Source organism: Tenrec ecaudatus, chromosome 6 (genome assembly GCF_050624435.1).
Source record: "Tenrec ecaudatus isolate mTenEca1 chromosome 6, mTenEca1.hap1, whole genome shotgun sequence".
Classification (NCBI taxonomy): Eukaryota; Metazoa; Chordata; class Mammalia; order Afrosoricida; family Tenrecidae; genus Tenrec; species Tenrec ecaudatus.
The window spans coordinates 31,217,492-31,244,808 of NC_134535.1; the positions used below are offsets into that span (position 1 = coordinate 31,217,492).

The 27,317-nt window shown below is 45.7% G+C and overlaps 2 protein-coding genes across 2 annotated transcripts in view; one reads left to right on the top strand and one right to left on the bottom strand.

Moving 5' to 3' along the window:
* Positions 1-21,052, top strand: part of CCDC38 (coiled-coil domain containing 38) — a 44,994-nt gene extending 23,942 nt beyond the window's left edge. Inside the window, exons 9-14 of the mRNA XM_075553213.1 lie at positions 2,832-2,901; positions 3,965-4,116; positions 5,686-5,821; positions 11,540-11,745; positions 19,171-19,264; positions 20,942-21,052. Coding sequence (XP_075409328.1) covers positions 2,832-2,901; positions 3,965-4,116; positions 5,686-5,821; positions 11,540-11,745; positions 19,171-19,264; positions 20,942-21,052 — 769 coding nt within the window. The remainder of the gene's footprint in view (positions 1-2,831; positions 2,902-3,964; positions 4,117-5,685; positions 5,822-11,539; positions 11,746-19,170; positions 19,265-20,941) is intronic.
* A 502-nt stretch (positions 21,053-21,554) lies between these two features.
* On the bottom strand, positions 21,555-26,715 carry SNRPF (small nuclear ribonucleoprotein polypeptide F). The gene is made up of 4 exons (XM_075551149.1): positions 26,572-26,715; positions 24,331-24,456; positions 22,204-22,268; positions 21,555-21,683 (listed from the first exon to the last, which is right to left on the bottom strand). The coding sequence occupies exons 1-4, from the start codon at positions 26,572-26,574 to the stop codon at positions 21,617-21,619; spliced, it is 261 nt and encodes an 86-aa protein (XP_075407264.1). The 5' UTR covers positions 26,575-26,715; the 3' UTR covers positions 21,555-21,616.
* Positions 26,716-27,317: the final 602 nt, after the last annotated feature.

Genomic DNA, 27,317 nt, shown 5'->3' on the forward strand with positions numbered 1-27,317 from the left:
TTCCCAGAATGGAGCAAGTGCATTCTCTGTTAATGGCTTTGAACTTCCCTTGAAAGCAGAAGTACCCTAAGACTGAGGCAATGCCCAGTGAGAGGCACCATTGAGAGGCCAGTTGAAATGCCCGGCAGCTGGGGAATGGGCGCACCAGCCTGATCAGAGGGCCCAAGAGGGGAACTGACTGAGCACCAAAGTATCTAGCCCAACTTGAGGTCAAAAGAGGACTGGTCAACTTCATCTAAGTTGTCACATAAATGTGCATAGAATTATCTTAGCATTTCCTTATTATTCTTTTGATGTGTGTAATCTCTGGAATGAAACCTCCTGTTTCGTGTCTGATGTGGGTCATTTGTCTTCTTTCTTTGCTTCGTCATTCTTGCTAGAGCTTCTTCTACGTCATTGACATCTTCAAAGAACTAGCTCTTTTCGTTCTTCATTGTCTGTTGTTTTCTGGTTTTCAATTTCATTGATTTGTATGTTTTTTGTTTCATTCGTCTTCCCTGCTTTGTGTTTATTTTACTCTCCTCTTCTTAGTTTCCTGGGATGGAAACATTGGTTCTTTGAGAAAATATTGATTTTTCCCTTTTCATATGTAAGGATGCCATGCTTTAAATTGTCCTCTAGCTTTGTCCACAAAGTTTGATAGAGTTTTACCTTCACTACGTTCAGTGTAATTTGTATTGCTCTTGCATTGTTTCAAAATGGGTGTCTAGTTTCCAAGTGTTTAAAGAGTTTTGCTCTTCTCTCTCTCTTATTGATTTTGTTGGAAAGTCCTCCTGCAAGAGAGAGAAGGCATCTCCACACAAAATTTGGCTGATGAATTAATTAAAGAGAAAATGTATTACTCGCAAGGGACTCTCAGGTAGAACTCGGCAGACTCAAGCAAGTCCAACTTGGCTCAGGCAAAGCACAGGATGTTCCTAGTGATTCCGGGTGAGACTGGAGAAATGTTCCCACGTGCATAGGATCGAAATTGCCCTCCACTGCCAGAGAAGTTGAATGCACAGTTTTTGTCATCCTGTCCAGATAGGGGGCCAAAGGAAAGGGGAGAAAAAGACTGAAAGCTAAGACAGCCGTCAAACATCAAAATCAAAGTTAAATTTTTCCCTACAGATTCTTGAGTTCGATTCCTTTGTGGTCAGAGGACACGCTGTGTGAATTCCTTTCTCTTCAATTCTGGAGTTTTCCTGAAAAGAATGTGTGCTGAGTGAAGTGTTTTATACGGATGGATGAGATCCAGCTGGGTAGTGGTGCTATGGACTTCTTTGGGTATCTTTACTATTTTTCTGTCTGGTGGTCCTGTCGATCACGGGCAGAGGAATCAGGAAGTGTCCCCCTGTAATAGTGAATTTGTCTGCTGCTGCTTTTACTTCTGTCCATTGTGCTTCACATATTTCCCTGATCCTTTGTGTGGTGCAAACACATTGATGACAGCTTTGTCATCGAGGCAGATTGGCCCTTTTCCATTGGCCTCTATCACTGGTCATTTTGCCTGCTTTGAAACCCACTAATCCACTCTGACATCTTAAAAATTATTGATGTTTGTGTGGTATCTCTTTCCTCGCCCTTCTATTTCCATGCTACCTATAGGCTTGTCATGGAAGTGAGTTTCTTATAGCCAATGTATCATTGGGACTTATAGCTGGTCTTTCAGCTCTTCTCTTTTGACCCAAGTAGTGATTTGGTGCAGTGGGTTAAACCTGGGGCTGCTAACCGCAAGTGGAACAGTTCAAAACCACCAGCTGATCCATGGGGGAAAGACGAGATTTTCTACTCCCATAAAGAGTTAGTCTCAGAACCCACAGAGACAGTTCAGTACTGTCCTCAGTGTATGAATCAGAACCAGCTCGGTGCTCGTGTTTGTTGTTTGAACGATTATTCTTGGTCCCCATGATTTTGTTCTATCAATTATCTCCAGATTTCTCCCAGCCTGTTTATTCGCATCCCGTATTATCACTCTCTGTGATTTAATACTTTGCGATTGTTAGTGGCTCCTGGCTCAAGGTGACTCCATGGCCATTTGACATGGTGCCCTGTCGCCCACGGCAGCCTCAGAGTTGGTTGTGGAGCAGACTGTTGTGATCCCGGCTGACTTTTGGAAGTAGATCTCTAGGTCTTCCGCCTGAGTCCATCTTAGTCTCGAAGCTCTGCTGAGTCCTGTTAGGCAGTACAACAGTGGGGATGCCTCTACCAAGATAACACAAAACCTACCTGTACACTCCTCGTGTCCTTGCCTCTTTAAGACTCTAACAGTTTCCAACTCGCTGTCCTAAGGGATTTTTTTCAGGGCCACTTGTCAAGTCACATGATTATTCTTGAAGACAATGATCTCTTTGCCAATCCCCCATTCAACATTTCCTCATTTTTCTGCTTGAAAGACTATATTTTTTAGAAAGTGAAATTTGCTCTTAAAAAGACTAATAACTGTTTCCCTCGGGAATATGTACAAGATGGCGCCACAGGCTTTGTTCTGAGCCCTCACAGCACGTGTTTGGCTTCTCGGGAAGACTACTGCATTACAAAGCACAGCGCAGATGCTGTCTGTATGTTGTTGTCTTTTCGATGAGTTGCGTTGCTTTGTAGCTACACCTCCAATTACTGGACTCACATGATATGGCCCGTCCATGTGGTCTCATTGATTTGTGTATGTCCACTTTATGTGAGATCAAATCTGATTTTCTTTCCACACTCATGGAAACTGTCCATTCCTGGTGAGAGGAAGAACGGTTTCTGAATTAGGTTGCAATTCAGAGAGAAAAGCTCATCTGTTGACACGAAGCACAAAAGCCGGCAATCAGACATTTCCTTTGTTTTTGTTTTTGTTTTTCCCCTAGCCATCCTGAAAGTGTCAGTTCAGAAGACAGTATGGAATTCCTTGTAGATGATGATATGGACTATGATCTGGTAACCAGCTTATATTTCTTTATTTAAATACTATGGTGGGTGAAAAGTGGGGATGGGCATTTCTTCTTTTGAGATTCGAATGGTCTCTTCCAAATTCCCCACTGCATTTTGAGGAGGAAACGAGAGGATGCTGTTGCCCCAAGACACAGTATACTGCTCACCTTTGTCATGAGACGGTTTATGAAAAATGCATGTCTGGAAGACAGTAATACGAGTTGTTTGGGAAACAGATTATCAGCAATATTGCTGTAGATGCACTCTTTGAATGTTCATCCTCTTTTGAGATGCATGGGGGGACAGCAAGCAAAATGGGCCTTCAATAAAACAGCCCTTTCTTGCTGAGAGGCTGCCTTGTGCGAACCCCAATCTAAATGAGACGGCAGAAATGCAGAGCAAAAACCACGAGGAACTGTTGTTGCGATAGATTACACACCTTACCTCAATCCAGTTTTAGAAATGAAGTTTCTTAAAAGTAATGCATATCTTTAAACATCAGGAAGCTATAAAATGACTAAATGGTGTGGGCAGGGAGATGAACTCCATCTCGTGTCTTAGCTTTTTCTTGTATTCATCTCCCATGCCTTTCCTTAGACCCACCTTTCTCCCTTCTTCTGAGTCCTGACCTCCTCTCCTACCCCACTTCTCCTTTCTTCTCCATCTTTTTCCTTCTCCTCCCGAGGGAGCCTTGGTGTCGCCATGATTAAAGCACAAGGCTGGTAACCCAGAGCTGGGCAGTTCCGTCATGGAGAGGGAGGACGATGTGGCGGTCTGCTCCTGTGAAGATGGCCAGCCTGGGAAGGCTGTGGGGCAGTTCCACCCTGTCCCATGGGGGTCACTGTGACTGGGCAGCAGTGGATTTCCCCTCTCGAATATCTCCCCCGGCATGGAGTCGGATGTTGGGGGAGATATGAAAACAGGTGTGCCTCCTTTGTCCTTCCATTCCCCCTTCTCCCTCATTATCAGAACCATGTTCCTGTGCACCATTGTGTTTTTCTAGAAAAGTCACAAGTGCATAGATTATGGACTTTCAAGTGAATTCTCTTCCTCATTGCTGATCGAGTAGGTGCCCGAGCTTTACTTCAAAGAACCTGAAGATCTGCTCCAGGTGCTCACGGAGCTGGAGGAGCAGAATCTGACCTTGGTGCAGTATTCCCAAGACGTGGGTGAAAATCTGGAGGACGTAAATAAGAGAGAAAGAATCATACAGGATAAAATGTAAGCCATCGAAAGGAACATTGATTTTGTCAGGTGATGTCTACCTGGAGACAGGTTTCAGCTCATTTGCATGTGGCTATTCCTATTGGTCGCTCAGGAACTTCCGTGGGGCTACTGATTAGCAATAGTAATTGCTGTAAAAGGTAGAGGGTGCCCTTTCTTGGTTTGATTCTCACTCCTTGCTTGCATTCATTTCTCAAAGTATTTTCTTGGCTAGCAACAATCGAAGATCATCTAAAACGGTTATAGTTCATTAGCTTCATGTTCATTTCAGGATGACAAGAATTGGAATGGCGCCTACTGGCTTTCATTTTTGTTCAGTGTGGTCTTCACCCTGTGAATTAATTGGCTCCTGTCATTTCCTTAATCCAACCATGTTTGGGATGATCATGCTGAGGAGTGTGTTTTCCCTGGCTGTCACCTGAAGCAAAAGAGCTATTTTTTGTGTGATGGAATAGTCTATTATTTTACACTGTAAATATTAGGGCAGGGATTTCTGTTAGGGCAAGGAGTCTAGATTTGATGACATTCTTTTGCGCTTTCCCCGTCTGCAACCTCAAGTGAAGTGGTTATTTTTGTGATGGAATATTAGGTTATTTTATAATGTAAATACTATGTCTTATTTTATAATGTAAATACTATGTCATGGATTTTTGTTAGTGGAGGGAGGCTGGGTTTGATGACATGCCTTTCTTCTCTAAAATTGCATGATATTATTATAATTCTAACACCTGTTTAAGAAGGTGTAGGCTCTTGTTCCAAAAGGTCTATGGGGGCGCCAAAGAATGTCCATCTTTTGAAACAACGGGTCAAATGGCAATTGACCTTGAGAGCAGATTAATTTGTTCAGAGGTGAGAACCTAAAAATCATTCTCTCGTGCCGTTTATAACCTGGCCCTTCTCCCCGTCCTTGGCCAGGGTTTGTGAAGGTGGGGAAGAGGTTGGAAGGTATCTGCCAGGATGTGTAGGGACGGCATCAGCAGTCCCTTTACCCCTGCTCGAGGGAGAAACCAAGTCCCGAGGAGTCAGCTTCACGCCATGGTGATGACATCTATGTCGGCGTGGAGCCGTGCTCCATAGGGCTTCTGACAGTTGATGTCCGGGCATGATCACCAGACCTTTCTAACGAGGCACCTCTGCATGGACTTAGCCCTCCAACCTTGCACTGAGCAGCCATGCACATTGACTGCGCCTCCAGAACGTCTTTTTATTTTTCCCTTAGCAATCCAGATAGCCTGGAGCTCCTAACACCTCAGCTCTGCCTGTCCTTCTCTACCTGGTGGCGGGGGGGGGGGGGGGGGGGGGGGAGGGGAAGAGAGCTACAAAAGTAGGAGATGGAAAGAAAGAGATTCTGGATGGAAGTAAAGGCAGCCTGTGGGCAATGTTTCTGCTTTTCACTTGAAGAGTGGCGTGTATTTGACAATGTGCCAAAACGTGGGCCTGTGGGTAGTTTGGAAGCCAATGGCCGTTGACAACACTCTCTGGCAAGAGTTCAAGCCCTGAGTGATGGCTATTTCGTTAATTTCACCACCGATTACAGCCAAGGGTCTCTTTCTCTCTCTGCAATAGAAACACAAACATCGAGTTTATTTTGGAGCACAAGAACATGCTGAAGGCCAACTGTGTGAGAGAAGAAGAAAAAGCAGCAGAATTGGAATTAAGGTCCAGGCTGTTTAGTTTTGGAGAATTTAACTCAGAGCTTCAGGTACTCACGTCTCTGCCTGTGCTATTCTGACAGAGGACAATGATAAGTCAGCTATGGACTAAGCACCTGAATGGCCTGTAGCCAAGTGTACACCCCACATTGTTGGTATAGGCAGAAAAAAACAGTATGTCATTGACTTGTCGGTATGTAACAGTACAAAAACACACCCCTATTTTTTTTTAATAAATCACTTTATCGGGGCTCATACAACCCTTATCACAAACCATACATGCATCAATTGAGTAAAGCACCTTTATACATTCATTGCCCTCATCATTCTCAAAATTCACCTTCCACTTGGGTTCCTGGAATCAGCTCATTTTCCTTTTTTTCCCTCCCCCTCCTTCCCCACTCCCCCTTTCCCCCTGCACCCTTAATAGTTCATAAATAATTATTTTATCATATCTTACACTGCCCGGCGTCTCCCATCACCCACCTTCCCATTGCCCATCTCCCAGAGAGGAGGTTACACATAAATCCCCAAGATCGGGTCTCCCTTTCTACACCCCCTTCCCTCCTAGTGTCGCCACTCCCACTGCTGGTCCTGATAGGTTCATCCGTCCTAGATTCCCTGTGTTTCCAGATCTCTACTGCACCACTGTGCATCCTCTGGTCTAACCAAGTCCACAAGGTAGAATTGGGATCATGATAATTGGGAGGGGAGGAAGCGTTCAAGAACTAGAGGCAGGTTTTGAGTTTCATTGTTGCTATACTGAACCCTGAGTGACTCATCTCCTCCCCACTACCCCTCTGCAAGGGATGTCCAGCTGTCTACAGATCCCCCCCCACCTCAGCCTTTGTTGTTTGAAACCTGGTCCCCTCGGCCCTTCCTGATCACACATGTTGCACACCCCTAATTTTTACAAGGTTTGGTGTTCATCTTTCCCCCTATCAACACCCTTCCAGTCAGTGGGTACACGTGATGCAATTGACATTCTGTCATGCTCTGAGGAAAGTTGTTGTTGTTGTTGTTAATGCCATGGAGTGGGTTCTGACTCAAGGCAGCCACAGGGACAGCAGAACAAGAACTGCCCGGTCCTGTGCCATCTTCCCCGTGGTGGCCACGTTTGTCAGCCCACCCACTGAGAGTCTTCCTCTTTTTCTCTGCCAAGCAGATGTCACTGTCCACGCACTGGTGGCTCCTGATAAGATGTCTTGGTTAGGAAGGTTGAATAGACAAACAAATTCAGTGACACTCATATGTGCTGGATGGATGGATGGATTGTGACAAGTTGTACGAGCCCCCAGTAAAATGATTTTTTTTTTAAAGAAGAAAGAGCTTTATATCAAGAAGTGATCCTGCATCAATAAAACATCCCAGCCCAGTCCCAGTCAAGTCCATAAGTCCGACACTAGTCCATAAGTCCCTCTTCAGACTCATGCAGCCACATGTGATGATGCAGAATGCAGGAAGATCACAGGCCAGGGGGGGCAAAGTTGGATTTCTAATGACGGTAGCCCCCTGACTGGGCTCGCATGGTTTCAGCATGGCTCGCCAACAGGTGGTGAAGGCAGAAAGAAATGAGGAGGTTCCCAGGACCCTCCTCATGAGAAGGTCATGCCCACACGGAGGCACCATCAGGCTGTGATCTGATTGACATCAGGGAACTACCATGGCTTGTACCACAGTTAAACTAACATGATCAAAAGTAACATTTTCAGACTCTTGCATGTGTCCAAATGTCACTTCTGGACACGTCATGAGAGACATGAGACATGAGACACCGTCCTCACAATTGTTATATCGAACGCATTGTTGCGGCCACTGTGTCCGTCCACCTTGTCAAGGGTTTCCCTCTATTGGACTGTCCCTCTGCTTTTCCAAGCAGGAGGTCCCTTTCCTGTTCCAGGTACATTTCACGTTACTATGAAGAAAGAGTGAGGACTCTTAAACCTTGAGGCAACCAGATCCCTAAGCCAGTGGTTCTCAACCGTCCTATGCTGTGACCCTTACTACAGCTGCTCATGTGGTGGTGACCCTCAACCAAAAAATCATTTTCCTTGCTACTTCATAACGGTCATTTTGCTACTGTGATGAATCGTAATATAAATATCTGATATGCAGGATGTATTAGGCTACCCCTGTGAAAGGAGGGTCGTTTGACCCTCAAAGGGATTGAGACCCACAGGTTAAGAAGCGCTGCTCTAAGCACTAAAGATAGACTTGATCTGAAAGTCCCTTTAAAAGAAAATCCATGGAATGTTGGTAATATGCTGTACACGGGGGGGGGGGGGGGGGGGGGGCGAGGCAGACAGGCGCAGTGGGATTCATAATTCTTCCTGTGTCCTAGAGATGTGATACGCTGGGTTGGAAAGGGGAGATGAGACAAGAAAACTGGGGTGGGGAAAAAGTATCCTTCTCTTAGAATTTGCCCATTGCCCCACCACCATTCTCTCAGATTTCAAAAGGTGGCAATGGTTTAAGAGCAAATTAACATTTTTCCAATTGCCCTCAAGTTGACTCTGATTTAGGGTGGCCTCCTGTGGATCAAAACAGAACTGCAGTGCTTCTCGAAAACTGCAGGTCACTGAATCACTGGAGACTGACAATGACTCTATGGGATAGGGTGGAACTGCCCCTGTGAGGTCCCGAGAAGAAAGCCCCTCAGTCTGTCTCCTGCGGAGTGGCTGATGGTTTCGAACTGTTGACCTTGCAGTTAGCAGCCAACTCATCACCACCAGGGATCCTAGGCAAGGCTTTTCCCTCCTACAAACATCTTTCCTGGATTCAATATTTGACATTTGGATTTTATAAATATAATTTAAATTTCAGTGTAACGTGTTATTGTAATATTGAAAAGGACACAAATCATAAGTGTCTCTGAAGAAATGTTCGCAACATGAACACACACACACACACACACACACGGCAGAACAGACACTAGAACATCAGCGGGACCCTAGGGACCTCCTTCCAGCCTTGCTATCCCTTACCAATTTCCGTTATTCATTCATTTTCCATTGGTTTCCCTGTTTAAATAGTTTTATCGGCACCTGGTTTTGAAATATATGTAAATGGAATCATGTGCCACGTGTTTGGCTTATTTCTCTCCACATTGCGTGTGTTGGAGCCATCGTGTTGTTTGGGGCAGGGTTGTTTTGCTCGTTTTGATTTCCGTGTGAAATTCCATTTACAGGGCGTATTCATCTCTAAGGCAGTGAGTTTGGTTTTTGAAGGAGCTGGTGTGGCGCACTCGGCTCACCGCTTAAGACCCGTAGTTCAAGGTGACCCTCTCCATGGGAGAAAAATAAGACTTTGTGCTCCCTCAGGTGAGCTGAGGCGTCTCAGAAACACGCAGGGCAATTCCACCCTGTTCGGGAGGGTCACGGTGAGCAGGCAACAACTCAGGGCAGTGAGTTTGGTTTTTTTTGTTTCTTCATCTCTGGTTTTGTTCTTCCTCAGAGGAAACCGATCAAGTCCAGCCCTGAGGGTGGTTTAAATCAGCACACAAAACAATCCGTCCAGAGAAACCCTAAGTGACATCTAGGTATCTCCCCTTCCAATAGTACCTTTAGAATCCCTGGTAGTGGTTGTGCATTGGGCTGTGACCTGCAAAGTCAGTGGTTCAATACCTCTAACTGCTCCCTGGGAGAAAGATGGGGCTTTCTACTCCAGTCTCAGCATCCGACCAGGGCAGTTCCACCCTCTATGGTAGGCTTACTGTGGGTCAGTATCCACTGGGCGGCAGGGAGTGAGTGGTTGTGAGGGCCCCTCTATGGAGTACTCCCATCATTCCATGCCTTTTCAAACGTTGTTCTGGTCACAGCCCCTCCCTCCCCCCTTCCCCCTCCCCCCCCATTCCACTGTTAGAAGGCATCCAGCCTTCTGATGCCCGTAGTCAGTCTGCCATTACCACCCGCACCCCTGCCCTACTGTATAAGAAGGCCTCCCCCATTGAGATGCCATGGGCTGGGTCTGCCGCCTGGTGGCGGTCCCAGGAACCGCTGACTTTTGTCCCAAGTGCTCCTCCTCCTCGTTGTGCTGTTGAGCCAGGCCCTCCATCTCTGCCCTACACGATTATCTTGTCTTCGCTGACCTCGTCCCCCTCCTATGCCTTAGGAGCCCTGGTGGCACCGTGGTTACGAGTTGAGCTGCTAACCACAGGCCAGCAGTTTGGCACTACCAGGGTCTCCTCGGAAGAAAGATGAGCTTTCTACTCTGCTAAAGGACAGTCCCTGGAACCCACAGGGACAGTTCTCCTCTGTCCTACAGAGTCGCTGTGAGCTAACATAAGTTTCAGCCACGTTTGTCTAAGCTGGTCCTTTCTTCATCTGAGTGGGTGATTCAGAAATCCTGCAATGGCCTCCAGTACAGGGAGGGAAAGCAGATGGAGGGCTGGGGGTGGGGGTGCTTTTATTGTAGGCAACCTGGAAATTTGTCTCCTGGAATTGCTGATGCTCCCTCCCACTGGGAGAATGCACCCAGCCATGTATCCAGCAAACAGTTATAGGCAAGTGCAGAGTTATATGCAAGGCCATTGAAAGGTCAAACTTAGGAGGTAACTCCACCCTTCCCGGTGCTTGCTCTAGAAAGGGAGAGAGAGCCTAGAAGTCACTCTCATGCAAACCAGCATACTTTGAAGGCAGTGCAGAGCGTCTGGGGCACTACTCTTGTCTGGAAGTGCAGACAAGGATCTAAGGCATGTGAATTGTGACTACTGGAATGCTGGGGGATCGGGCACACAAACATTCAACCAAAAGGATGTATTCCGTATCATTGTTGTGACATTTTATAGCTAGCTTGAAGGACCTGTGGTGATGCGGTGGGTTAAGCATTGCACTGTTTATCCACTTGGTTGGCAGTTCGAACCCACCAGCTGCTTCTGTGGATGAAAGATGAGGTCGTTAGTTTATTATGCCAACCTGGCCGATAAACACACGTGGGGTTAATTGAAGGGCAGAGGGATAAATGGCTCAGCGAGCCTAGCCTTTCAAGTTCTCGGGTCTCTTGCTTTGTGATGGTCAGACCAGGGTGCAGCTGCCTTAGCCAGTTGCCTGCTTTAGCTGGCAAGGCTCATTTCCTCCAAGACCTACCCAAGGAGAAGACGCATGGACCTACTCTGATGCAGCCTGGGTGCTGGAGCAGCCATGTGGAGACCCCTGCTCTCTCTGAGATGCTTACATGTTCACTGACTTGGCTTTCCTCCTGCAGTCGGCATCAATGAGTGTGTTTTGTGAGAGGACTTTGTGGATTGGTGTTGGACATATGAGTTAATGTTGGACTTGAGGGCTTGGGTAGCACTGGTTTGGGCTGTTTTCTTGGTGCGCAGTTAACCTTTATATAAAACTCTCTCTTACATATGAGTTTCTGTGGATTTGTTTCTCTAAAGTACCCAGACTAATACAAAAGATGAGGGTGTCTGCTTCTGCAACGATTTAGTCTCCGAAACCCAAAGGGCCAGTTCTTCGCTGTCCTGTCGGGTAACTCTGAGTGGGAATCAACCTCGTGGTGGTGGTGGCATATCTAGACTGAAATCTCTCTTTATAAAGAGAATGCAAGGTGTCATGCACGGTGGCAATGATCTGAGTATAAACTGTTACAGAGGAAATATCACCGCTACTGATTTAGAATACTGTACTGAAAAAGATTGTTTTTCAGAAAAGGGAAATGGTGAGTGGCAGATAAACGTCTTTTCCTTACCATGCCGAGGGAGCAGGGGTGTGGAGCGAGGGCTCTGATACAAAGAATCGACTGTGTTCTCTCCTTCTCCATCTCAGGAAAAGCTGATCGACTCGCTCAATAAAAAAATCAACCAAGTGTACCGAGTCTGCATCGGCGATGCTGAGGTCGGCAGTCTCAACCCCATCCAGAAGCTCGTCAAGGTGGAGTCACGCCTGGTGGAGCTGAGCGATCTCATCGAATCGGTGCCCAAGGAGCACGTGGAGGCCATTGAGAAGCTGAAGCAGAAAGAGCGGAGACTGAAGTACCCTATGTCTTTTGATAGAGTACAAGGGAGGGCTGGCTGGATAGCAGCCTTGGTTTTGCCTGGATCGATTCCATAGACATTAGCAAGTCTCTAGTCTCTGTGGCCAGGGCGCTTGCTAAGGGGATGGTGAGGGCCGACCCAGCCCTGCGCTCCTCACAGGGCTTGTGACTCAGTGTGGGTGATCCCTTCACCAAATAATCATATAAAATGTGTGTGTCATCATCCAAAGCAATGGGCCCAGTGACTGAACGGGGCTAGCTAGGTGAGAGAGTTCTTGGGGGCAGGTCACCTAGTCTGCGGTGAAGAGGGGGACCAGTTTAGCCTGGAAAAGAGGATGACCAAGGTGAACATTTTGAAGAGCTGCCTCATGGAAGGTCACTTTGCACTTGTGCCCCAAGGCCCACAACGAGGAGCCCTTCTTTGGGAAGCCACAGGGGCTCCCTCTGTGAAGGAATTCTGTAGGAGTCAGAGCCACGCCACATGCGCTTTCTGCCAGACAGAATTCCCACCCTTACATTTACACCTTCACTTCATTCGTTTCTCAAGACAAGCTCACGGGCTTCCAGGAGCACTGGAACACCTCCCCACCCCCGCCCTTGCCTGGCTGGGGCCTTTCACAAGAGAGCCGATGAACGCCTTCTCACACTGAGTTTCAGAAGGACGTTGATGAACGTCCCACAGCGGAGGAGTAAATGGTTACCGTAAGATCATCTGACAGGGTCTCGGTGTGATGTATAATGCAGGGGCGCGTAGAGATGGGGTAATGCTTATCTTAGGTGGGAGAGGTGCATGTTGAGAGGTAGTCTGGTGCTGGGCGAGGAACAGGAGAGCCTGGCTGCCTGGTCCCCTCCAGGTGCCACTACTTAGTGGTACTTTGGGCGACTTTAGGGCGGGCCATCCTGTAACCGAAGTCTGAGCTTTGTCTGTAAAATAGCGGTAAGGGGGGAGGTGCGGGTTCGAGTAAAAACAATGTCTAGTTCGAATGATGTGAAGTTTTTATTGCTGATCAGGCTCGCCCGGACTGCAGGGCAGATGTTCAAAGGAACTAGTCTCCACAAGGCTGGGCCCATCTTCCCCGGCCCAGCCTCTTTATTCTTACTCAGGGAGGGCAGAATGCAGAAAGCAGAAGGGAAAGCAAGTTAAAGTGCATATGTCACTAAGCAAAAGTAGATTTAGGTAAACGTTTCAGGCGCCTTGTTTGATGATCCTGATGCTGGATTTTGTCTCCATCTAGCTTGCCCTCCTGGTGGAGGGCGGGGTGGGGTGGGGTGCTGAGGGATGAATAGGAAAGACTTAGGGCTTTTCTTCTTTTCTTGATAAGGAGAGAGGGGTAGTTTAAACAAGAATTGCCCTAAGGGCACTTACAGACCTGCATTCCATGATGCTGTTAAAACAGATGACCTCCGGCAAGCAGAGGCTGGGCAGAGGTCCTCAAGGAAAAGTGTCCTCGTGGCAGTTCTGCTTATACGTGGTGACATGAGCACGTCTATTTCAGGTGGCACCTGTTTCACGGAGCTAGCGTGAGGATTAACTTGAAAATTCACGTAAAGCCCTTCAGTATGCTGGCAGAGACGTATTCCCATACTAGTTGTTGTTGCTGGGTAATTTGTTGTTGCTCACGACACATTGCTGAAGCATGGGAGATACTGTCCCGCCGTAGACAAATGAAGTCCAGAATGGAAGAAGTTGACCTGGTGCGATGCTATTGCCTATAAAACAAACTTTTCCACGAAAAGCTAACCTTTTGGGGAGTTTGAGAACAAATACAAAAGGGCTTCAAAAAGTTTATGGAAATTTCCAGCTACTTGTCCATTACCTTTCGCCACAGATGTTCTGAAGTGCCCTTGTATGTTGTTGTGTTGCGGTGAGGTGGCATCGAGTCCGTTCTGACTCCCAGCAACCCTCTGTACAGCAGAAGGAAACTCTGCCCAGGCCTGGGCCAGCCTCACAGTGGTTCCCGTATTGGGGCCTGTTGACGCAGCCATTGTGTCGATCCATCTGCTCGATGGTCTTCCTCTCTGTCACCCACCCTCCGCTTCTCCAAGCATGATGTCCTTCTCTACAGTCCTTGCCATCCTTTCCTCTGGCACTACTACTTCCCTCGGATGTTATCAAAGTATAATTATAACTTTTTTCATCATGATACACAACTCCAATTATTTGTCATTTTCACTCAAAAGAGAATTGCAGTTGATCTTGCCTTTGTTTCGAGATGATAAACCCCGAGGAATCCTGGTGGCACAGGGGTTCTAAGTGCCCCACTGCTAGCCAGAGGCCAGTGGGTTGAGCCCTGCAGGCACAGCGAGGGAGAACGGGGTGGCAGTCTGTTTCCAGAAAGCTGGACTCAACTCTGGGCAATGAGTAACAGTAGCTCCTTCACATGCAAAGGCTCCATGCTGGTTCCACCCCATAAGTATATGACATTGTACTTAAATCATAGCCCCCCAAATTGTTCTCATTTATTGAGTTCCTCTGCCAGGCATTGGATTAGGCATTTTATGTAATGGATCCACACAACAATCCCATCCACCACTACCGCACCCCCCAAAAAAGCCATCTCAAATCTGCCATCGAGAGGCCATTCTGACCCTTAGAGAGCATGGACGAGTTTCTGAAGCTGTATGTCTTGAAGGGAGCAGATAACCTCGTCTTTCTCCTTCAGAGCAGCTGGTGGGGTTGAACCACTGCCCTTGCAATAAACAGCCCAAGGCTTATCCAGTAGTGCCACCGGGGCTCCTTAACCATCCTAAAGAGGTGCATTAATAATTTTATTCATTTTTCAGATAAAAAAACTGAGGCTCAGCAAAAAGAAACTCACCCATGTTTCCACAGCTAATGAAACTGAGCTGAGTGTAAACCTATCTTACTCAGAATCTGGCTCATTGTTGTTCGTTCCTTCCTTCTCAGGAAAAGACAAATAGCATTTCTTGGTTTTGGTTTGAAAATATCATTCATAAACATTAACTAGGAAGTAAACTTTTATGATAATTAATAGCACTGTAAGGAGCCCTAGTGATTCAGGGGGGTAAGTATTGGGATGCTAACCACAAGGTCAGTGGTTCAAACCCACCAGCCACTCTGGGGGAAGAAGGTGGGGCAGGTTTACAGCCTCACAAACCCTATGGAACAGTTCTACTCTGCCCTGGAGGGTTCTATGAGCCAATCTAGCAGTTTTCTTGGGACACAATCCACACATATCACACAATTCAATCGTTCATTCATCTAAAGAAGAATTGCGCAATCATTACATAATCCATTTCAGAACATTATCTTCTTACTTATACTCCTTGTTACTAGCTTCCCATTTCCCCCAACCTCCCAAGAACGGCTAACCCAGTCACACTCTCTCTCACTAGCCCTGTCCTGGATTTCAGATACTGAAAATCCTAAACAAAGAAACAAAAAAGCTAACAACAATAACAAAACAGGAAAACCTCAATGGCAAAGAAAGCAGAAAATATTAAAAATCCAAACAACTTTAAAATGGGTCAAAAAGGAAATCAAGTGATACAGTGGTGAGTTGTGTGTGGCTGGGATGGTGGAAGCTATGTCACTGGTATGTCACAGGCCAGCAAGGTCACCCAAGGTGAACAGGTTTCCATGGAGCTTCCAGACTAAGAACAGGCAACGAAATAGGACTTGGCTCCCCACTTCGGAGGAAGGAGCCCCTGAAAACCTTGTGCATGGCTTCAAAATGTCAGATATGGAAGGTCCAGTGGATGAAAAGAGAACCTTGCTGGAGAGAATGCTGGAAAATGGACAGGTCAGAGGGCACTGGAAAAGGACTGAGGAGGAGCCAGTTTCTCAGAAGGTAGTCAGTCATGATGACATGAGTCAGGCTGACCCTGTGGAAGTGACGCCTTCAGGCTCTTCACGAATCAAGGTGAGCCAAAACACCTGCAACAATCTGCTAATGATCAGAACTTGGAATGTGTGAAGTATGAATTTAGGAAAATTGGAAGTTGCCAAAAATGAAATTGAATGCATAAAGATTGATAGCCTAGGCATTAGTGAGGCTGGTGGTACTGGCCATTTTGAATCAAGATGATATGACCTACTATGCGAGAAACAACAGTCAAGAGGAACGGCCCGGTATGCATTGTTCCAAAAGGACATCATGAAGCACAACGCCGTCTGTGGTAGGATTGTTATCTATCTACCCACTCTCAAGGAAGTGCCGTCGATACAACTGTTACTCAACTTTATGCACCAACCACAAAAATCTAGTGAGGGAGAAACTGGAGAATTCTACTAATGCCTTTAGTCAGAAATTGATCAAACATGCAATCAAGATGAATGGGTAATTATTGGTGATGGGAATGCAAGAGTTAGAAACAGTAGCTGGAAAATATGGATTTGATGATAGAAGCCAGAGATCTCATAATAGAATGCTGTAAAACCAATGACTTGTTCATAGCAAATACTTTAAACAAAACAATATGAAAGGCGACTATATGCATCGACTTCTCCAGATGGAATACAATTGACTACAATACAATTGACTACATTTGTGGGAAGATATGATGGAGAAGAGCAATAACAGCAGCTAAAACCAGACCAAGGGCGGACTGTGGAACAGACCATCAGTTGCTCATAAATAAGTTTAGGTTGAAGCTGAAGAAAATTAAAACAAGTCCATAGGAACCAAAAGAAGAGCTTGAGTCTATTCCATGAGAATTTTGAGCGTATCTCAAGCACAGTCTTAACACATTGAACACTAATGACAGAAGACCTGATGAGCTGTGGGAGGACATCAAGAACATCACTCGTGAAGAAAGCAAAAGGTCATTAAAAAGACAGGAAAGAAATAAAACATCAAAGTGGATGTCAGAAGAGACTTTGAAACTTGCTCTTAATCATAAAGTAACAAAAGCGAATGGAAGAAATGATGGCGTCAACAAGCTGAATAGAATGTTTCAAAGGGCAGTTTAAGAAGGTACAGTCAGAGGATAATGAAATATGAAAAGACCTAGAAAAGACCTAATTAGAAGAACACACTCAGCATGTCTTAAACTGAAAGAACTCAAGAAAAAAATTCAAGCTTTGAGTTGCAATCTTGAAAGATTCTCTGGGAAAAATATTGAATGATGCAGGAAGCAGCAAGAGAAGATGGAAGGAATGCACAATTACTGTACTGAAAACTAGGTGACGTTCCACCATTTCAAGAGGTAGCGTATGAGGAAGAACTGTTGGAGCCGAAGGAAAAAGTTCAAGCTGCACAGAATCCATTAGCTAAAAACAAGGTTTCAGGAATTGATGGACTACTAATTGAAATGTTTCAACAGGCTGATGAAGCACGGGAAGCACTCCCTCGTCTCTGCCAGGATTCGTAAGACAGCTACTTGGCCAACTGACTGGAAGAGATCCATACTTGTGCCCATTCCAAAGAAGCATCCCAACAGAATGTTCAAACGATAGACCAATATCATTGATATCACATGCAAGTAAAATGTTGCTGAAGATCATCCAACAAGGGTTGCAGGAGTACTGGCAGGGAGCTGCCAGAGTCCGTAGAGGATGTGGAACAAGGAATATCACTGCTGATAGCAGATGGGTCCTGGCTGAAAGCAAAGAATAACAGGTGTTTACTTGTGTTTGACTATGCCAAGGCATTTGACTGTGTGGACCACAATAAACTATGGATAACCTTGAGAATAATGAGAACTGCAGAACACTTCATTGTGCTCATGTGGAACTTGAACGTGGACCAAGAGGCTGTTGTATGAACAGAACTAGGGAATACCATGGGGTTTAAAATCAGGAAAAGTGTACGGCAGGGCTGTCCCCTCTCACCATACTTGTTCAATCTGTATGCTGAACAAATAAGATGGATTTTATGAAGAGTGTGGCAAGATTGGAGGAAGGCTTAATTAACAATCTGAATTATGCAGATAACGCATCCTTGCTTGCTGAAAGCTAGGACTTGAAGCACTTACTGACTGATGAAGATGAAGGATTATAGCAGGCGTCCTCAAACTACGACCCGCGGGCCACATGCGGCCCACCGAGGACATTTATCTGGCCTGCCAGGTGGTTTTTCCCCATTTGTTTTTTTTACTTCAAAATAAGGTATGTGCAGTGTGCATAGGAATTTTACAGTTTTTTTTTAAACTATAGTCCAGCCCTCCCAACGGGTCTGAGGGACAGTGAACTGACCCCTGTTTAAAAAGTTTGAGGATCCCTGGATTATAGCCTTCAGTGTGGGTTACAACTCAATGTAAGGAAAACCAGTATCCTCACAGCTGTACCAGGAGGTGCCATCATGATATGATAAATGGGGAGAGGGTACAAGTGGTCAAGGATTTTGTCTTGCTTGGATCTACAATCACTGCTCATGGAAGCAGCAGTCGAGAGCAGAAGAGGAGTTGCAGGTAAATCTGCTGCACAAGCCTTTTAAAATACTGAAGAACAGCAGGTTACATTGAGGACTAATGCGCGCCTGATCTAAGCCACGGCATTTTCTATTGCCTCGTGTGCAGGTGGAAGTTGGGCACTGAAGAACTGATACATTTAAATTGTGCCGAAAGCTATTGAAAGTACCATGGGGACAAACCTGTCTTGCAAGTACAGCCGAGTGCTCCTTGGAGGCAAGGAGGGAGGCTTCCTCTGACAGACTCTGGACATACTGTCAGGAGAGACTGGTCCCTGGGGTAGGACATCATGCTCTGTAGAGTGGAGGGCCGTGAAAAGAGGAAGGCTGTTAAAGAAATGGATCGGCACAGTGGCTGCAACAATGGGCGCAGGTGTAGGCTCAACTGTGAGGCTGGCGCAGGACTGGGCTTTCCCTCTGGTGTGCATAGGATGGTTATGGGTCAGAGTCGACTTGATGGCGCCTAACATCTACCAGAACCCACCTTCCAGTGCACTCTTCATGGTAGCAAGTTTATTCACACCCCTGGTCTGTGTTCAGAGAGCACTCGCTGGGAGCTTAATCCAGAGTTCCCCTTCATTTTTCTTTAAAAAGCCAAACGGATTTGGTTTTGTTTTTAATAGAGCTACAGAAGTGTTCTGTACTTTTCTGTCTGTGTGTTATACTTCAATTTTTAAAAAGGCTTAAAAAGGGAGAAACATATATGGCAGCTAACCCAACACACCATCACTCATTCACATGGTAAAGTGCTGGAGGGGAAGAAGTGGAATGAGAAAAAGGCTCATTTTTAAATAAAGACCCAAGTTGATTTTATTCTTCAATGTGGTAAAAATGAAATTCCATCCTATCGCAACACCAATAGAATTTGTTCTGGAGATTTGACTGAATTTCAATAGCCACAGCTATGGGTTATGAAGTGATATTTTCATTCACCCTTTGAGGTGGGAGAGGGGTCTTTTGATATTTGGCTAGTTCATGACCAAGTAGTGATGAGGTAGATCCTTTTTTAACATCATTTAAGTTACGAGACTGTCTTTGCCTCCTTGTGACAGGTTGCGTGAAGAGAAAATGAGAGAAAAACAAAAACACCAGGAAGAACGGCTAAAAGCTGCTCTGGAAAGGGCGGTCGCACAACCAAAGAAAAAGGTCTGTGGTGGGTGGTCACTGGGCCCAGCGATGCCAATGTGTATGGTGCTTCAGTAGGGGGCGGGGGAGGGGGGAAGCCACCTGATCCATCTAGTGTACTCAGGCCGGGCTGCAGGAAAATAATTCTTGCTGACAGCTTCAGCAGGTCCCTCCGGCCCATTTTGTGGTTCACATCGCTAGGTCTACATTTGTGCTCATGAGGCACCAGTACATGGACCAAAGTGCAGTTGTACCAATAGAACGAAGGACTACGACATGATTTAGTCAGGAAAGGGAGGTGTCAGGGCTGTATTGCCTCATCATACTTCTTCCTGTGTGTGCTGAGCAAAGGCTCAGAGAAGCTGGGCTACAGGATTGGAGGAAGATTTATTAACCATCTGCTATGCAGATATCTCAAGCTGGCTTGCTGAAAGTGAGGACCTGAAACACGTGCTGATGAAGATCAAGGTTTGCAGCTGTCAGTATGAACTACAACTCAGTGTAAAGAAGACCCAAGGCCTCACAACTGGACCAATAGCTGGGGGGGGGGGGGAAGATTTAAGTTGTCAAGGATTCCACCTCGCTTGAATACATCACTGCTCACTGGGTACACCTGCTACCAGACTTCTTTAAAGTGCCGAGAAGCATGGATGTTACTTAGGGCGAAAGTGTGTAGGACCCGAGCCATGGTATTTTCAATTGCCTCGTATGTATGTTAGAGACATTGAATAAGAAAGACTGAAGAAAAATCAATGCATTTGAATTATGGTACTGGTGAAGAATAATGTGCCGTGGACTGCCAAGAGAGAAAAAAAATGAGTCTTGGAAGAAGTACCGCCAGAGTAGTCCTTAGGGGCAGGGCTGATGAGGCTTCGTTTTGTGTTTTAGACATGTTATCAGGAGAGGCCAGCCTCTGAGGGCCACCAGGCTTTGTACAGTAGAAGGGAAATAAAGAGGAGGACGACCCTGAAGAGATGGGATCTAGACAGTGGCTGCAATGGACTCAAACACATGTGAGGATGGCCCAGGTCTGGGCAGTGCTATTCTGTTGTACATCAGGTCGCCAAGTGGGAACCAGCTGGATGGCCTTTAACACCTTGTGTAGCTAAGTCAGGTGTGGCGCCCACACTATTTCTTCAATTAATTCACAAACTGCGCTAACAGCAAAACAAACAAGAAAATGCTAAGAGAAAAACTAACCATTTGAATGGTGCATTTCTGAGTCTTCGCCCCAAAGAAAATGCGTGTGAATTTAGGAGTTTCTCTGAGTCACTCCTGGTAAGAACATTTGCAGGAGTCAAAAAAGACTGTGTTTAACACAGTGCGTGGCTTCCTACTATTCTAACAAACTATCAACCAACTCCAATCAACTGTTCAACAAGCCATCTCTTTGAACTATCAAGGACAAAATAGCTATGGTGCTTACTGAGAAATGTTAGTAAACGGTGTTTTTCCAAGTTCACCAGGCCATATTCTTTTTGATGACTTTACCTATAAAAATAACTATCATCTTCTGCAAAATGTGGGTGGCTCCATTTGTTAATTTTGCCGAGCATGTTGGATATCCACCAGGTCTTTTTGTGCCATGTATAAATCATATTATAAATTATACTGTTATTTGTAAGTCATTGGCATTTTATTTATATTCCAATGGAAAACTGCCTACCATAAATGTTTGGCTTCCTTTTTTTTTTTCAGTTGGGAAGACGACTCATCTTTCGCTCAAGACCTCTTTCCGACGACAACCGTGTGTTACAACTTGCCAGTGACTCAACAAAAAACATGGAGGAAGAGTATTTTTTCACTTGAATGGGCCAGGGAGGCATCTTATTACAGTGTTTTTTAGGCATTTTGCTGATTTTGGTTTTCAGTAATGGCAATATTCCGTCCTGTGCTGGTCTAACTGATTTGAGCAAGGCCTTGATATTAAAGGTTATAGGAATGTCGTGTTGAACAATTTTGTGAGATTCTCTTATTTTCCATGCCGTTTTTTCCCAGGAGAACCACGCTTTGACCTAAATGACAACTCATAATCCCCACCATGCTCTACCTTTCAAGTGGTGTGCCGAGCTGTCGCCTCACGTCCCAAAGTATATTGTACGCATTTGTTAGCTTAGCATCGTAACACGAGAGTTAACAGGCAACTTACTGAATACTAAGTAAAATACTACATATAATACTAGGATGATGATTAGATTTATAAAGGTCAAAAATACCAGTGTTCTGTGAATATCTCAATTGTTTCACTATTTGACCTTTCTAAATATAATTCAAATGTAAACATATGAATATGAAGGGTTCACAAGTCAACTTGAAAAACAAACAAATCTTTATTGCCTAGAAATATACATATAAAAAACCCCACAAAAGATGTTATTCTCGCATTTCTCCATCTTCTTCCTCTTCTTCAACACCTCTGATATAAAGGACATTATTACACCTGCAACAGAAAATCATAGCTCAGAAGCACTATCTTATTACAAAAATACAGAAAGCTAAATTTACAAGCTATTATTTCTTTTACTTTTAAAAGAAATTTTAACCATTGGCTTGCTAAAAAGACATGGCATTCATGTTTAACATGCAGCTGTCACAAATGGCACCTGGATTTTCCAAAGGGAGCTTGGCAGTTTGCAGTTACTTCTGTAGTATACTGAAGACCCAACAGCGCCCAACCCTAACTAAATACTGAGCCAGCCAAGCTCTTACAACGAAGGCCGGGGAAAAACACAAGACCCTTCAGCTCAGACCTAGGAAGTTTCAACTCTGGAAGAATGATTGGAATAATAGCTGTAACATCTTTAAACCTCTGACATGTTTAATAATTTCAATCACACTGATGTTCAATTGACTATTAAATCAATAACAATTTTTAATTCTGAAATTGAAACACTAGTATATTTAAAGAGGTTTATCTAATGCTCACCAGTAATTTCTTACATAGCCTACTACTATGTTACCTTATTAAGACTTCACCCAGATGTCCAGACAATGCCCCATCTATGTATTCTTCTGTATTTGCAAGCTTTAAATAGAAAAAAAATTGATTAGTATAATTTACAAACCAACCAACCCACTACTGCCATGAAGTTGTTTGACTCACATCAATCCCACAGGACAGAGTAGAACTGCCTTTGACGCTACAAATCTTTATAGGAGCAGAAAGCTTCATCTTTCTCCTGTAGAATAGCTAGTGGGTCTGAACCACTGACCTTGAAGTTGGTAGCTCAACATGTAATCCATTATGCCACATGATAAAAATACTATGACAACACATTTAATATCAGTGAAAGGACCTATTAACTGAGACTTTTCCATATCAACAACTCACATAATCTGTAAGCAATAATTAGAAGAATATTGCCATGGTAGTATTTGGGGGTTTCATACAGACATTTCCTAAAGTTAACATTGACTGATAGAACATGTTATACAGAGGGCTTAAAAAATGTTCATGGAAAAATCTATTCTCTTTTAATTCCATTTTCCCACAAAGTTTCAAAGCCCCCTCCTATAATAAATCTTCAGCATAATTTCCAAAATCTCCTAGGTTATATTTCTTTCTACTAGGCATCGAAAGAGCATGCTGAGTGAGATAGTCTCTGATTACAAACAAGATGTACTTCAAGTTTCCCTAAAGTTCAGTTCTAGAGAGGTAGGTATTGATCTTTCCCTAATAATGTTGACTCACAGGTACCCAAATAGGTATACAACATCTATGGCTAAAATATTAAATCTTTTGGTCAACAATCAAACGCAAAGAACTAAACAATTTTTACACCCACACCCACAATATACATGATGGTTAAATTAAGAGACCTGTGGAGTTAGGCACAAGGAACTCTGTTGTTGCTAATTTTATGAGAAATACTTAACTTTCACATAAGGAATTCACTTTACTGGCAATTAAAATAAATAAATAAATCGCAATCAGTGCCATCTGGAGGCCACAAGAGCAATGAAGGAAAGGAGAGTGGGTAACCGGGAAGTGGAAAAGAACAAGGCTAAAGGAGCATTTACAATATTTTAATACATAAAGGCTGATACTGGATGTTATATTCTCTTACACAGAAAACAAAAAGCATCGTCCTATATCCAGAGGACAAGGTTGCTAAGGGACAAGTAGTTTTACATGTAACAAACATCAGAAATAATACAGTTTAAGATCAGCTATTCTGAAAATAGTGATTTGGGGCCAAAGTTCCCCAACATTTAATTGGTTTCTATAGTATACAATAATTCTCAAAATACTTTTTATCACACTTACAATAGATAAACAAATGATGCCCCTCCCAGGGTTTAAAAGACGGTCCGTGGCTACCAGACCAACCTAACTTTCTATTATTCTCTTCCTAACTGCTTCTGAAGGAGCTGCTGTCACCTTCTTGGGACGTGGACCAGCGTGGGCCCACCACAGGGCCTTTGTAGTCCCTGCTGGCTGCCTGCTCCTGCAGAGTGAGATGCTCTGCCCCAGATACCTGCATCGCACACTTGCTTCTAGTCTGTTTAAACTTCCTCTTAAGAGAGGCTTTCTCTGGCCATCTATTAATGCACACGGTCACTCAATTCCTTTGTTCTGCTTCAATTCTCTCCAAAGCATCATTACCTGGCATCAAGTTCCATTACCACCTCCAAGTACTAAGACATAAGGCCACTGAGGGGAGGGGGGGGTAACCTTTGTGTTGTTCATTGCTAGAGTGACCCGGCAAGGCACATAGAGTGCTCAACTCAAAATTATATCAGTGTGGTTGGTTAGTTAGGGATACATTTTGTATCTCATTCTGACTTGCTCACTAGGAAGCTGTGTTACCTTTTGACTTACTCTTGGAATAAGTGGAGTCAGGGCCCACCTGGTTAGGTAACCTTTACAATACATACCACTCATCAGTGGCTGCATTGTAGGTTCACTTCATGTCTTGGACCTTGTATAGAACAGTTAGGAAGTCTTCCTGGCCTTGGCTTTGTTCCTGATTATGCTTTGTCTTTATTGATTTCATGGCATGCGTTCCTATAAACCACATTAAGCCCTCTGAAGAAGGTGGAACAAAGGAACTGTCACTTTACAATCTGCTAATTCTCAAGCTTACCTGCATGTTCATATAGCCATCTACAGACACCAGGTAGCCCTTGTACTCCATTCCCCACTTCAGTTTCACCATCACTGGCTTTCCTGTTAATCCGTTCAGGAAAGGTTTGGGATTGAGGGGTAAACTCTGTGCAAAGAAAAGAAGGGGAGGAGGTGAATTCGGGGCTTCTGCCACCCATTCTCCTCTACCAACTCAATAATGATACTTTATGGTGGCCAAAAGATAGTGATACTTAGAAAGCCAGCATGGGGGGATGGCGCAACTTCCTCTGATGGGCTTTGAGCATGTTTCCAAGAGGGACTAATCCCTAGAAAAGGGCATCCTGCTCAACAGTGTCAGCAAAAAGGAAGACAACCTTTAAAAACATGGGCTGAACCAGTGGCTACACCACTGGGCTCGGCCACAGCACCAACTGTGAAGATGGCGCAGACCAGGTGTCGTTTCATTCTGGCGGACATGGGGTTGCTATGGCGATGCATCAGCATGGACTAAACAGCACCATAACAATAACAAATGAAGCCAACTCTGGGCTCCTCTCACTTATAAATTATGAAAATTATTCATTTTCAATTATTTGTTGAAAAGCAACAGGAAAATTTAACCAACCAATTAGTTTCATCTACACTTTAAGTGGTTTTCATTATTCACTTAACCACTGTTCTAGGCTCTAAAAAACAATGTTGAAGGCACTTAGGAAAAATAAAACGAGGATATGGCTCCAGTCCTCAAGAGGCTGACAGCCATGGGCCAGGGAGACAGCGATGGGCAAATGCAACTTATTTCGAGATCAGCAGTGACGAACCAACCCACTCCACAGGAAAGAGAAAACATCTGAAATAAATAATGTGTTTTAATGGCTGATCAGTGTTTCCAAAGAGGACAACGCATCATGTCACTAGGCAGAGGAGGCCACAGCCTATCAAAGCAGGTAAGGGGAAAACAACCAGGTGAGCTAGAATCAAAGTTATTGTAGTCAGCTTTAAATCACGGCAATCCCAGGTGTGCAAAATAGAACTGCAGGCGCCGAGGTTAGTGGGGACCCCTAAGGTAAGCTCAGAGATAGAACACTAACAAGTCAGTGTTGGCAACGTCCCCAAAGAGGAGGCTATAGATGTTGGGCCCAGAACATCCCACTTTGATGCTCGGGTTGCGTTTAACTTTGTATTAGGAGTGGCAATGAACCCTGTTGGTGTAGTGGCTGCTAATCACTAGGTCAGCAGTTTGAAACCACCAGCCTCTCCGAGGAAGAATGAAGAGGCTGTCTACTCCCATAAAGGCAGTGGTTACATTTTGAGTGGCAGCTCCTTGGGAGAGAAAGACGAGTGTACAGTTACAGTCTCAATAACCACAGGGGCGGTTGTGCCCTGTCCTCTTGGGTCATGATGAGTTAGAATCAACGTGATGGCAGTGTTTGTGTTTTAAATCACTAGCGCCTCACTGGGCCTGCTGCAGGTGGTGGGCACACACGCAATGCTTGTTTATTCATCAGATCAGTTGGTTTCCCGGTGAATTCGGACTTTTCTCCTTCACTCAGCTGCATCCTCAAGAGGCCCAATGAAAAAATGAACCAAGAAACGTGGGTACACAACCCTCGGGATAAGCACATTCTGAGTGATCTGAATGGGCAGCGTTTTCACGCCTCTCTCCAGGTTATTACCCATAAAATAACGTAACATCCTCTTCTTCCTATTCTTTAAGGGGCCGTGTTTCAGACCATTTAAGCCCCGGGCCAAATCCCAGACCACCTAACTAACAAGTATGACGCAACCGGGCTGCTTCCTTCGGGGCACCCATCATTAGGGTCATTTGCTGCGATCTGATGCGTGCCTGTCGCCGGGCATCTCGGCGGCGCGCGAGCTCACTGAAGGTTGGCGGGACGAACAAATGACCGTTCCAAGGACTGTGTTTTGGCTCCCGGGGGGGGGCTGCACCGCTGGGCCGCACGCCGAACACCCATCAAATGAATGGAAGGGCTTCCTGGCGCGGCCCACCGCCCCTTTCCTCCGGCCCGTGGTCGCAAGCAGGAGGGAACGTGGGGCTAGGCTCAGATGAAACGGGGGGAAGGAAAGCAGGAAGCACCCGGGGAGAGAACGGCACCGGGGGGCCCTCGCAGGTCCCCGGCTCGCGAAGCACGAGCGCCCCAAGCCCTCACATGGATGAATGGGGATCGCGCGAAACCACCACCAGGCCTGGCGGAAAGGCCCGCCCGCCCGCTCGCCCGGCGACCCAAGCCCGTCTTACCATCGCGACTCCCGGCGAGCGGTGCAGGCTCCTCGCCGCCGACCCAGCTGCCGCCCGGCCCTCGTGACTAGAGCAGCGGATCTAGGCCCCCGGTCGCGGCGCTACGAGAGAAATGGCCGCCAAAAAGCAGCCTGACCTTTCACCTCCGACCACAGCACTGTCGGCTCCTCTGATTGGACGCCAAGAGACCCGTGCTGATTGGAGCAGGCGGCGTTTCCTGGCAACCGGCGGAGGGCCTCTAGGCAAAGCGACGGGAGGAAACGCTCCCGCGAGCTTTCAAAGGCCGGGAGACACCCCCTTCCCGCCCCACCAGCCAGCCTGAAGGTTTTCTGTGCTCCCCAAGTGCGGCAAAGAGGCTGGAGCTGGAGGTGTTGCCTCCCCGGGGAGATGCTCTCTGTAACCAGAGTCCAAACGCACTCGCCTGCTGTGAGCTTTTGGGAGGGACGTGATTTCCGGACAACAAAGGTTTTCTTTGTACTTTTACTCCATCGAGAACGAGTTTGACAGCCTAGATGGCTTCCTCCTGTTCCCCCAGATTCTATAACTTAGGGGTTCCTCGGCCACGACCCCCTTGTACCTGATTGCTGTTAATGCCCATTTCGACCCACTGTAATCGAAGTGGGAGGGCAAACCTCGCCCTTCACTCTCTCCAGGCCGTCGGGCCCCTGCAGGACTGGGCAGACCTGCCTCGTCAGCCGTTGGGCCCCTGAAGGACTGGGCAGACCTGCCTCGTGCCGCAGAGGAGC

What these genes read in the sequence shown, in the direction of transcription:
- SNRPF (XM_075551149.1), bottom strand. An exon ending in ATGGCTATATGAACATGCAG is followed by an intron (nt 22,269 to 24,330) that starts GTAAGCTTGAGA and finishes TTCTATTTAAAG; the next exon opens with CTTGCAAATACAGAAGAATA. An exon ending in CTGGGTGAAGTCTTAATAAG is followed by an intron (nt 21,684 to 22,203) that starts GTAACATAGTAG and finishes TTTCTGTTGCAG; the next exon opens with GTGTAATAATGTCCTTTATA.